The following is a 12,321-nucleotide window of genomic DNA, read 5'->3' as shown; positions in this document are numbered from 1 at the left end:
GGGGGTGACAGGTTCCCTTTAAAGTATTGTATTGCCCCCCAAAGTTATACAAATTACCAATATTCACCTATTATGGGAAATGCTTATAAAGTGCTTTTTTTCCCTAATTTTTGGGGGGCAATACAACAATTTAATAAAAGTCTTCGCTAGACTTCTCCTTTAACCTGGGGTGAGCTGGAGTGTCCCATGCATACAGATTAGGGAGCTGGGCTTCCTGTGAGAGCTTTAGAAGTTTGAAGTTATTAATGTATATATTTAGTCTGTATTTTTTATCTTGTTATTCTATAACTATTTCTGCAATTTCAGGTATTCTTTCTTTATCTAGTTTTTGTTTAGCAGCCAATCCACAGGAGTACCCACTACCATCCCCTCAAACTAGATGATCATACACCTGAGATGTTTAGCTGTAAAGGACAGCAAACGACAGCTCCCTCTCTAGTGTCTCTCTACAAGGGAATTACCTAAACGCTACCTCTCACATGAATTGCATTGCCGCAATCTGTTCACAACCTTCTGTTTAAATGTTATAACCATATTTCTTGTCATATAGTGCTTACGTACACCAAATGCAAATAACGTTAGGTTGTTGTTAAATTACTTATGTTCAAAATACCAATAAAACATTTAAATATAAACACAAGTCATTTATAAATCTATATAACTTTCTGACACCAGTTGATGTAGAAACATTTTTTTTACACCTGTGCACCCCTATATACCGTAAATAGTTACGGTATAATTAACTTGGTCAGTTGGGTTATGAACTAAATGAACTAATGAGATTTTTTTCATATTGGCATTTTTCTCTATAGTAGTAGTAATTCAAAAACAGGGAGTTGTGTTTACTCCTGTTCCCTTTGCCTAATACTACATTTTATCATTCAGGACCATGCAGGACGTGCAGTAAACAATGCTGTATGTATGGCTTCTGTTTGTGGAATCTATGGGGTGATGAGATAACTATTTATTTTTGTCTGCTGTGTCTCTGCATATTTTATGTATTTGTTGTTTTCTTACAGGTATGCCTTGAGGCTGAATTCACATTTGAGTCACGGCGCATCTACTCAGGACAAGAAAATTACAGCTCTATGGTTTGTAGCCTACCAATAACTTACTTTTATTTTTTTCCACTAATTTAGTTGCGCTCATGACTTGCAGTATAATATAATGTGTTGCAATCATTTATTTTCTGAAGCTTTCATTTAATATATAGAACAGCCTATACAAACAAAACCATGTACAGTCCTACAATGGCTTAAGGAGAAGATTTATGTCTTGTATCTTCTGATATGCCTGCTCTCATCATGGGTGATTTTAACATTCTCATTTTATGTTTCTAACAATCCAATCTTCCCATCAGCTGCTCAGTTTCTTTCTCTAACCTCTTCCCTTGACATCTCTCAGCTTTTTAACTCTCCAACCAACAATGATGGGAATACCCTGGACCTGGTCTACTCCAGACATGTCCCAGTTTCCCACTTTACTAACTCAGACTACAACCTTATCTCCTTTTCGATCACAAATTCTCACCCTCCTCTTAACACCCCGACTTTGACACTGTATGTTCATCACCGCCTCCTATCTTTCCCCTCTCCTGTCCTATTCTGACTGCCGTACACTACCACAAAACTCTCAAAACCACCCTGGGAAAACTTGCACAACAACCCTGGCACACAGGTAGAATTTATTTTTTTGACAGTGCTCTAGGTGTGCCGAACGTCTGTGACGGAAATCCAAGGCAAAAGCAGACCTTCTCTATTATAAGTTTGTGCTCAGAAGCTACTACTCTGCTAAGCAATCTTACTTTAAGGGTATATTCACACGGGCGGGCTCGCAGCGAGATTCTCGCTGCGAGCCCGGCAGGTCCTGGCAGTTCCCATACACTACATACTTGCTGCGGTCTAAACGACCGCAGCGAGTATGTAATTCTGCCGCCCTTAACCCCATCTGCTCCCGGCCGGCTCCCCCGCTGTAAGCATACTTTACCTGTCCTTGCTGCACGGGTCCGGCGTCCTGCTCTCCCGTCTGGCCAATTAGTGTGTTGCCCAGCCGCAGCCACTGATTGGCCGGACGGGAGAGCAGGACGCCGGACCCGTGCAGCAAGGACAGGTAAAGTATGCTTACAGCGGGGGAGCCGGCGGGAGCAGAAGGGGTTAAGGGCGGTATAATTACATACTCGCTGCGGTCGTTTAGACCGCAGCAAGTATGTAGTGTATGGGAACTGCCAGGACCTGCCGGGCTCGCAGCGAGAATCTCGCTGCGAGCCCGTTCGTGTGAATATACCCTAACACTTTCATCTCTTCTCTAATGCATACCCTCAACTCTCTCCTTAAATCCAAAGTACAGACACCCACCACTGACCTTTGTGCTAAAGATTTAGCTTCCTACTTCAAAAACAAGATAGATACCATCCATCAAGATATCATCTCACTGTGTTGATCCCATCCCATCTCACATTTCCTCCTTATCCCTCTCGGTCTTCCAACCAGTAACAGAGGACGAAGTCCCCAGACTCCTCTCACCCCACCACCTTCCCTAGTGACCCTGTTCCCTCATACCTTACAAAGGTCAATGGAGCTTATGTATTCCCTAATTATTGGGCTGAGAAATGCAGGAGAGGCTGTGAAAGACACCTAGGGAAGCTGTATCTTAATGTAAAGCACAGAGAAAGGATTGGGTCCAGTAACCAGTTCCTTCATTCTTTGGAAATGACCGATCTCTGTGAACTATTCTGAAACAGGAGGAGATAGTGTGTTCTTCCACTTGTGCAGATTTACCATTCTAGCAGCTATGAAAAAGAAGCGTATAAGACATTTTTGTTGCATTTTTGTTTTGACTGTAAACTCATTGAGACACATGGGAGTTCAAACATAACATAAAAAACACATCTTACAAAACCAACAAAAAAAAACAGACTTATGGGCCCCTAACATAGATATGCCATAAAAGTCATTCATTAACCCTAAGATGTTTCTGCTGCTTCATAAAATATGTTAATGTTGACTAGTGTCCGTGTATTGTCTCTACTTAAATGCTTCTAATACTATTTCAGGTGTTCCTGAAGAACATTTCCTGTCCTCAAGTAAAAAGTAGAGGAGCATAAAACAAAATAGTATTTTATTGTATGCCTTTATCGCCTATAACTATTCCACTGGCTTATAAGTCATAAATCATTTACTGCTGGCATAACCTCATCCATCAAATTTTTATATGTTGGGGGTAATATAATTTATGGATCTTACTGGCATATTTATATAGTTTCTCTTGTCAGTTACCGCTGTCTGGCTCTTCTGTACTGGAGAATGTTCCGCCTCAAAAGGGATCACGCAGTGAAGTATTCTAAAGCTCTTATTGATTATTTTAAGGTAAGATGTTAATTTGGATTTTTATGAAGTAGTGATCCCATTATTATTAACTAGTAAGGGTGCATTCAAATGTGCTGAATTGTTTTTACCTTATAGTAAAGATTAATTAGGCTAGGTTCACACCGTGTTTTTGCATCTGTTTCAATGTATCTATTTTTAAACGTTTCATTTTAACATACAGAAAAACGTGGTCAACCACAGATGGCATACAACTGAATCCGTTTTCACCATCAGTTTTTTCTTTTCATAAAATGGATTTGTTAAATGTACAGCAAGAACCTAACCTTACATTTGCCAGTTAAAAAAAAAAATCCAGCTGGGAAGCTACATTCCATGATGAATTTAAAGTGTCACTGTCGTTAGTTTTTTAGTTATCATGGAACACACAGCACTTCCTGTTTTCTGACTCTTTTTTTTTTCTCAATATAAGATCATTACAAAAATAGTCCACAAAGAAAAATATACATACACTAAAATCGTGCACTATGTACAGTGATGCTTCCTCCTGGACGCTCGTTCTGCACATCTAGAGTATAGGGAGCACAATACTCCCCCCTCTCTGCCATACAAACATCTCAGTGGATACCACTCTCCTGTGCAGAACGAGCATCCAGGAGGAAGCATGACTTTACATAGCGCACAATTTTGGTGTATGTATATTTTTCTTTGTGGACCATGTTTTTAATGATCTTATATTAAAAGTTATGTATTAATTGTCCTACTGTGGTCCTAGTACATCGGTGAAGTTATTAGCCTGTGTCCACTGGGCCAAAATATTATATTGGGAGACGGACCCGTTTTCCCGTCAATTGGAAATTATCTTTTTTTCTCAAAAAACAGGAAACAGTCAGAAAACAGGAAGTCCCATGTTTCCCAGGTCATCTGAGTGCTTACAGAGAGAAGGCAGTCATGTGACTGATGGATGCATGGAGCAGTGACTGTCTGTACTGGCCGGAATTCCTGTGTTTAGTCTGTTTTTTTCAACCAGCACAAGTCTAAAAATCTGCCTTGGACCTGGATTTCAGCTTTGTTTTACAGCACGATAAAAAAAAAAAAAAAAATGAATGTAAATTGCAAACTTACTTTATATCACATCTGCTGTTGATTTAGATTTTGAAAGTTATAATGACAGGTACACTTTAAGTACTTATAGTCCCCGCAGAGGGCTTAAAGTTCTTCCGTCTTGCGTGTCTGGGGACTCAGCATCCAGATTCAACTGCTGGATAGTTTGAACTGTCCCATTGAAATGAATGGTATCAATTCAAACTTCCGTTCGTTCAAACATCAGAAATGGAGCCAGACCGCCAAATATACATGAAGGGGGCCTAAGAGGTCTAAGAGTAACTGAGCTTAAAATTGTGCATGCTCAAAGCCCCTGAAGTGCTGAGGGATGGAATGCCTCCATGTTTCCATACCATACCTGACCCTCCTTGAGGCTCAGCTTCTAGTTGATTATGAATCAAGCAGGGAGTGGAGTGCAAGGAGTGCAAGGGCGGTGGAGGTCTAGTTCTCCAGCTTGCAGTAATTCAGGGTCCTTGGGAAGCCTCTCTGACACCTTTCACAGGAGAATAAAAATGTTTTCTATGTTATGGAAGCACAGATGGATATATTAGAATTGAGCGGTACTCGAGCATGCTCAAGACTGATTATTCTGCATTTGAATACCGTGGCTGACAAAGATGGATTCAGCACTAGGGATTCCTGGAAAACTGTATCAACCAAGTAGGGGGTCCTATGTCCATAGGAAATCACTGTGCAGTGACTTCCTATGGACATCAGACTTATCTTTGCTCATTATCATAATGAGCGCTAAGACAAGCGGTAGAGATTTCTTGGCAATGTGACTGGCATTCAGAGTGTCACCGAGAGCAGAGGGTAAGTTCAGAATGATCACAAGAATGAGTCAGATGTGTACAAAGTGTTTTTGTTTAGTGACAGGTAAGGATATCTCATATATGGCATACTTGTCTATTATTCTTCATGCCTGGTCTGTTTTCATTGTTCCATACAGAAGTATTTCATCCAACTGTTTACTTTTATTAGCTAAATGAGAAGCTTATCAATCTACTCTACACTTAATCTGAAATATACAGCATTGCAAAGTATGTAACATACTAATAATAAAACGCTTTGCTTTTCAGAATTCATCTAAAGGGCCACGCGTACCATCACCATGGAATTTCAATGGAAAGTAAGGAATCATAGTAATAGCTTTCTGTAGTTTTGTATTTAAATATCTAAAAGTAATAAAAGAAGGAGGACTCTGAAAAGTCACAAGTGTGGCTCTATGCTCCTTTCTTCTGGTAGTATTTCAGTTGGTTCAATGATACGTTTTTGGATTGTAAAATGAGTTTAAGGAAAATAAAGCAGAAAAATGTACCATTCCTCTGGAAATCAATGACATGCCACCACACTCTCATACATTTAATTTCATCTTAGGCCAGACACATATAGGACAGAATAGATTACACATATTTATTCAAACGTATATGATATCATTAATATTCTGTAAGTGGTATAATAATCCAATATTGACACACAACGGGGTATTTATCAATTGGACACACATTCTGCAGTAGTCTTGAAGCTTTACTGTAATTCCCAAAACTTTTGACTTGTCACAACCTTACATTACATTAACCCCTTAACGACATCGGGCGTAAACTTACGCCCTCGCGCCCTGGTACTTGGCGCATCAGGGCGTAAATTTACGCCCGATGTTTCCCCGATCGCTGCGTGTTCGCACACAGCGATCGGGGAAGATGGCCTGCTATAAATCATAGCAGGCCATCTTAGCTTCACGGCACGGGGGGTGGTTAACACCCCCGTGCTTACGATCGCCGCTATAGGCTGATCAATTCAGATCAGCCAATAGCGGCGATCGGAACCTTTCCGGGTCATCGGTGACCCGATGACCCGGAAAAAAATGGCGGTCGGTGCTGTCCGAGGACGGCACCGACCGCCATTACTGTAAAAAGTAATGGTGGTCACCGTGCCACCGGCCCGATCGCCGTGAACGGCTGTCCGGTACCGGCCGGCAGTTCACGGCGATCGGGCCGGTGGCACGGCGATCAGAGTCCCACAAAATAGTAAATACCTGCCCTGGACCCTTTAGCTAGGTAGCCGAGGGTTCCAGAGCAGGTATTTGTACATTACTCACCTGTCCCGGGCTCCTGATCGGCGTCTTCCGGGTTCGCGGCGTCCTCGTGTTCGTTCGGGTCTTTGGCTTCCTCCGTGACGTCACGTTCGGCTTCTCTCGGCTATTTTCGGCTCCAGCGTCAGCTTTTTCCGTATTTTGCGCTCTGCTGCCCCCTAGCGGCTGATATGTGTAATACACTTATCAGCAGCTACAGGGATGTTCAGAATGTAGAAAATTATAATTTTTTTTTTTCACATTTTTTTTTTCTATTTTCCGCACCCTATCGCCGCTGAGTGTTGATCAGCATCGCACGAAAGTGCGCTGCTAATCAGCAACTCCTCCTTTTTGGCGTAGGGTGTTTTTTTTCTATATTCTACTGCCACGGTCTGCTTATAAGTGGCGCACATAAGTGCAGCATTTATCAGCAACTCCTTTGTTGGCGTAGGTTTTTTTTTTATACTTACTGTAAAAAAACACGTAAAAAACACTACATTACAGCACACTACATTGAATAAAGTTTGACACTACACCACTACATACCCCATATACCATTCCCCGTATAAAGATGGCCCCCAGGGTGTTTTCGGTGTCCGAGGAATATGTTATTATTGCCTCCGACACCGAAACAGCCAGTAAGGATGAATGGGGGGACCTTCTTTCCTCCATTCATCCTCATCATCCAGTGACGTGTCTGGGGGTAGCGTAGCGTACGCTGCCCCCCAGACACGTCTTTTCCGCCAGTACCGTCCTAATAAGAGATGACGGTATGGTGTGAAATTCTACAAACTGTGTGAGCGTACCTCTGGGTACTCTTACAGATTTAGGGTACGTGCACACTGCGGAATGGCAAAGGATAACTCTTCGTGCATTCCGCAGCTGGCACCCGCCGGCGGACTGATGCGGGCGCATGTCTCTACCCGTGTCATAGACTCCATTCTATGCACGGGCGGAATCCGTCGTCCATCCAAAGAATGAACACGTTGGACGGAGAGCGGAATCTGCCCATGCATAGAATGGAGTCTATGACACGTGTGGAGACGTGCGCCTGCATCACTCCGCCGGTGGGTGCCAACTGCGGAATGCACGAAGGGTTATCTGTCGCGATTCCGCAGTGTGCACGTACCCTTAGAGTGTATTTAGGAAGGGACACCCGAATGCAGCCCCCAGATGCCCCCTCCCCCCCCCATCCTCGGAACAAGTGGGAAGATCGTCCGGGAACTGATCTTCCCACTGCTGGATAAAGGTTACCACCTGTACGGGGATAACGTTTATACCAGCACCCCCTCTTCCGGTCCCTCGCTGCCTGACCTACTGTAGCTTGCGTCACGATCCGAAAATATCAGAAGCAGTAATAGAGCCCTAATATTTAGCAGCCATGGAGCGGACCCAGCGCTTCTGGATATGAAGGACCCCGTATCACACCAGGACAACATTTTCCAGGTGACGCCCCCCACACTGGAGAACGGGAGACCCCAGAAGAAGGGCAGAGTGTGGTGTAACAGGGGGATCAGGAAGGACACCATTTTCCAGTGTCCTGATCACCCCGGCCTCTGCATACAGGACCGCTTCAAGGCGCACCACATGTCATCGGGGTTCTACATTATCTAAATTCTGTCCCTTATTCCTATTTCAGGGGTCACGTTGATCCAGGGATTATTCTGATTGCCAATATGAATCGGGAAGAAATTTTTCCCAGTGATGAGGCTACTGTTGTCTGCCTCACGAGGGGTTTTTGCCTTCCTCTGGATCAACACAGGTTGAGTTTGATGGACACCTGTCATTTTCAACCTTATAAACCAATAATTGGCCTAACACCCCCAAATAAATTAGAATTGTCCCTTTTCCCCAGCTAAGTAGGTATGGCCGCCATTCCCATTAGAGGAGGCCATGATGCAATTACAAAGCCTCTGTGCTGCCAGGACAGTAGAAACCCCCCACAAGTGACCCCATTCTGGAAACTACACCCGATAAGGAATCTAACAAGGGGGGCAGTGGGGATATGGCCCCCTGGTGACGGCCACATTTGGGACGTGAAAATGAAAAAAATTTTATTTTTTATTTTCTCGGCACATGTTCTACATAAGTGCCCGTCACCAGTGGGGTCCATATGCTCACTGCACCCCTTGTTAGATTCCTTATGGGGTGTAGTTTCCAGAATGGGGTCACTTGTCGGGGGTTTCTACTGTCCTGGCAGCACAGGAGCTTTGTAATTGCGACATGGCCTCCATCCTCCATTCCAGCCTCTAAATGGCGCTCTGTCCCTTTGGTGACTTGCCCTGTGCCCATATGGCACATTATGCCCACATGTGGGGTATTTTCGTACTCAGGGGAAACTACCCTACACGTTTTGTGTTCATTTTCTTTTTTAACCCCTTGTGGAAATGGAAAAAATCAAGGCTAGACCAACATTTAGTGTAATTTTTGTAAACTTTTTACTCTAAATCATTAATCTTGTCATGATTTTTTTATTTTCACAAGGGGTTAAAAGATAAAAAAAAAAACATTTAATGTGTAGCGCAATTTCCCCTGAGTACGGAAATACCCCACATGTGTACATAAAGCGCCATGCGGGTGCAGGGTAAGCCTCCGAAGGGACGGAGCGCCATTTGGTTTTTGAAGGCTTGATTTGGATGGAATGGATTTCGAGGGGCCATGTTGCATTCAAAAGGCCCCTGTGTTGCCAAGACAGTTGAAACCCCCCACAAGTGACCCCATTATGGAAACTGCACCCCTCAAGGAATGTAACAAGGGGTGTAGTGAGCATATGGACCCCACTGGTGATGACGTGAAAATGAAATATTACATTTTTTACACTATAATGTTGGTTTAGCCTTGAATTTATCATTTTCACAAGGGGTTAAAAGAGGAAAAAAAAACAAAATGTGTAGAGCAATTTCCCCCGAGTCCGTAAATACCCCACATGTGGACATAAAGCGCCATGTGGGCGCAGGGCAAGCCTCCGAAGGGAAGGAGCGCCATTTGGATTTTGGAGGTTGGATTTGGCTAGAATGGATGATGAACGCCATGTCGCATTTACAGAGCCCTCGTGCTGCCAAAACACTGGAAACCCCCCACAAGTGACCCCATTCTGGAAACTGCACCCCTCAGGGAATCTAACAAGGGGTGCAGTGAGGATATGGACCCCTTGATGACAGGCACATTTGTGCCATGAAAGTGAAAAAATGAAATTTTTCCCTTTCACGTCACATTGTTCCACATTTGTGCCCGTCACCAGTGGGGTCCATATGCTCACTGAACCCCTTGTTAGATTCCTTGAGGGGTGTAGTTTCCAGAATGGGGTCACTTGTGGGGGGTTTCCAGTGTCTTGGCAGCACGAGGGCTCTGTAAATGCGACATGGCCCTTGAAATCCTTTTCAGTGAAATTCAGCTTCCAAAAGCCAATTGGCGCTCCTTCCCTTTGGAGGCTCGTCCTGCGCCCGCTTGGCACTTTATCACCACATGTGGGGTATTTCCGTACTCGGGAGAAACTGCGCTACACATTTTGTGTCTTTTTTTTGCCTCTTATCCCTTTAAGAAAATGAAAAATTGAAGGCTAGAACAACGTTTTAGTGTAAAAAAAATTTTTTTCTTTTTTCACGCCATATTGTTCGGAAAATCTGTGAAGCACCTGTGGGGTCCAGATGCTCACCGCACCCCTTGTTACATTCCTTGAGGGGTGTAGTTTTCTAAATGGTGTCCCTTTTGGGGTGTTTTTTAGGTTTTGGCACCCCAGAGCCTCTGCCAACCTGAAGTGGTACAGTCAAAAATGACCAAATATAACGGAGGCGTTGAAATTCACTAGGCGCTCCTTTATATCTGAGGCTTGTGGTTGCGTCAAATAGTGCAATAGGGTCACATATGGGGTATTTCTATAAACTGCAGACACGGGACAATAGTTATTGGGGTGCCTTTCTCTGGTAATAGGTTTATAATTATGAAAAATATTGGAGTACAATAAAATCTCTGCACAGAAAATTAAAATTTTCAAATTCCTTACACACTTAGCTTTTATTTCTGTGACTCCCCTAAAGGGTTAAAACACTTTCTGGATATGCTTTTGCAGAGTTTGGGGGGTGCAGTTTCTGAAATGGGGTGCTTTGTGGGGCTTTCTAACATACAGGCCCCTCAAATACACTTTAAACCTGAACAGGTCCCTAAAAATATCAGATTTTGAAATTTTACTGAAAATTTGGAAATTTGCTGCTAATGTTTTAAGCTTCCTATCGTCTAAAAAAAATGAAAGATAGTTTAATAAATGCCGCCAACATAAAGTAGACATGTTGCTAATGCTATGTAATATATAATTTATGTGGTATAACCACTTTCTGTATACGCAAAAAAGTTTCAAAGTTGGAAAAATGCTTTTTTTCACATTATTTGGGTTTTTTTCATAAAGATTTGTTATGAGTATCAACTCCAATTTACCAGAAATGTAAAGTACAATATGTCACGAGAAAACAATCTCAGAATCAGCCGGATAGGTTAAAGCATCCCGAAGTTATTAAAGGGAACCTGTCACCCCCCGTACCGGGGTGACAGGCTCCCGACCCCCGTTAGAGACCCCTATACTTACCTCATCCCGCCGGGTCCCGCTTCTGGATTCGGTCGGGTCCCGGAGATCTCAGCCGCTGCAGCCCGGCGCGCGCGCTGAGAGATGAGTCCAACACCCATAGGGAATGACAGGAGAGTCCAGCGCTCCGTCATTCTCTATGAGCGTTGGACTCATCTGTCAGCGCGCGCGCCGGGCTGCAGCGGCTGAGATCTCCGGGACCCGACCGAATCCAGAAGCGGGACCCGGCGGGATGAGGTAAGTATAGGGGTCTCTAACGGGGGGTCGGGAGCCTGTCACCCCGGCACGGGGGGTGACAGGTTCCCTTTAATGAATAAAGTGACACTGGTCATATTCATAAAATTTGTCTCTGTCATTAAGGCCATTTCAGGCTCTGTCCTTAAAGGGTTAAAGGAAACCTGTCAGCTGTAATTCAAGTTCCAAACGGCTGACACTGTTAGTTGTTGGGAAATGAAGACACATGGTATATATCGGTATATTGGTCTGTCCTTCAATAACATAAAAAATGCTTTTATTCTCTGGTGCAAAGTGTCAAAGTAGCTTCCCAAGTCCCTGAAGTGCTGAAGCTGTAACACCTCCTTGGCCCCCCTCCCATTACTATCCCTGCTTGGGGTTTAGCTTCAAGTTCACTGTCAATATAGCAAGTATAGGAATGGGAAGGGAAGCAATGAGGCATTCCAGCTTGCAGCAATTTAGGAGCTTGGGAATACCGCTGACACTTTGTACAGGACAATAAAAGCGTTTTTCTAAGTTATTAAAGTACAGACAGTGCAGTTATGTAAAATGTGCAGTGTGTTAAATTGCTGTAACAGCTATCTAACAGGTAAAACCCCCTTAAAAGACAAGGGGGCACTGCTGTACTTTACACTGTGATCTATGGCAAATTGGAGTGTGGCCACACCCAAATGTGCCCACATTCCACTTAAAATAAAGTGATGTTCATCTGGCCGATTCTGCAGTATTGGCTGGGTAAACATGTCAGGCTGTGTCAAACAACAGCCAATGTTCATACACTGTAAACATGGCTTTAAAGGAAACCAATTAGCCCAATTGGGCTGATATGGTTCCCTGGAGCACTGTATAAAGCTTCTGTGCAGCCGCGCATGTACCGGCCGTGGCTGCAGCAGAAATTAAGTTTTATTTCCCGGGCGCCTGGCAGGCAGAGGCGGACAGGTAGTCATCTGGGCAGCTCCCCGACCATGTCTTGTCACCAGGGGTCTTCTGTATAACATGTAAAACAGATCAAA

General features: G+C 43.7%; 1 protein-coding gene across 1 annotated transcript in view; it reads left to right on the top strand.

Moving 5' to 3' along the window:
- Positions 1-12,321, top strand: part of AFF3 (ALF transcription elongation factor 3) — a 190,472-nt gene that overhangs the window by 169,129 nt on the left and 9,022 nt on the right. The window contains exons 16-18 of the mRNA XM_069972951.1: positions 1,020-1,091; positions 3,272-3,365; positions 5,507-5,556. Coding sequence (XP_069829052.1) covers positions 1,020-1,091; positions 3,272-3,365; positions 5,507-5,556 — 216 coding nt within the window. The remainder of the gene's footprint in view (positions 1-1,019; positions 1,092-3,271; positions 3,366-5,506; positions 5,557-12,321) is intronic.

The sequence above is a fragment of the Dendropsophus ebraccatus genome, chromosome 5 (assembly GCF_027789765.1).
Source record: "Dendropsophus ebraccatus isolate aDenEbr1 chromosome 5, aDenEbr1.pat, whole genome shotgun sequence".
Lineage (NCBI taxonomy): Eukaryota > Metazoa > Chordata > Amphibia > Anura > Hylidae > Dendropsophus > Dendropsophus ebraccatus.
The sequence above is the reverse complement of the archived record's forward strand: the minus strand, read 5'-3'. Positions and strand labels throughout refer to the sequence as shown.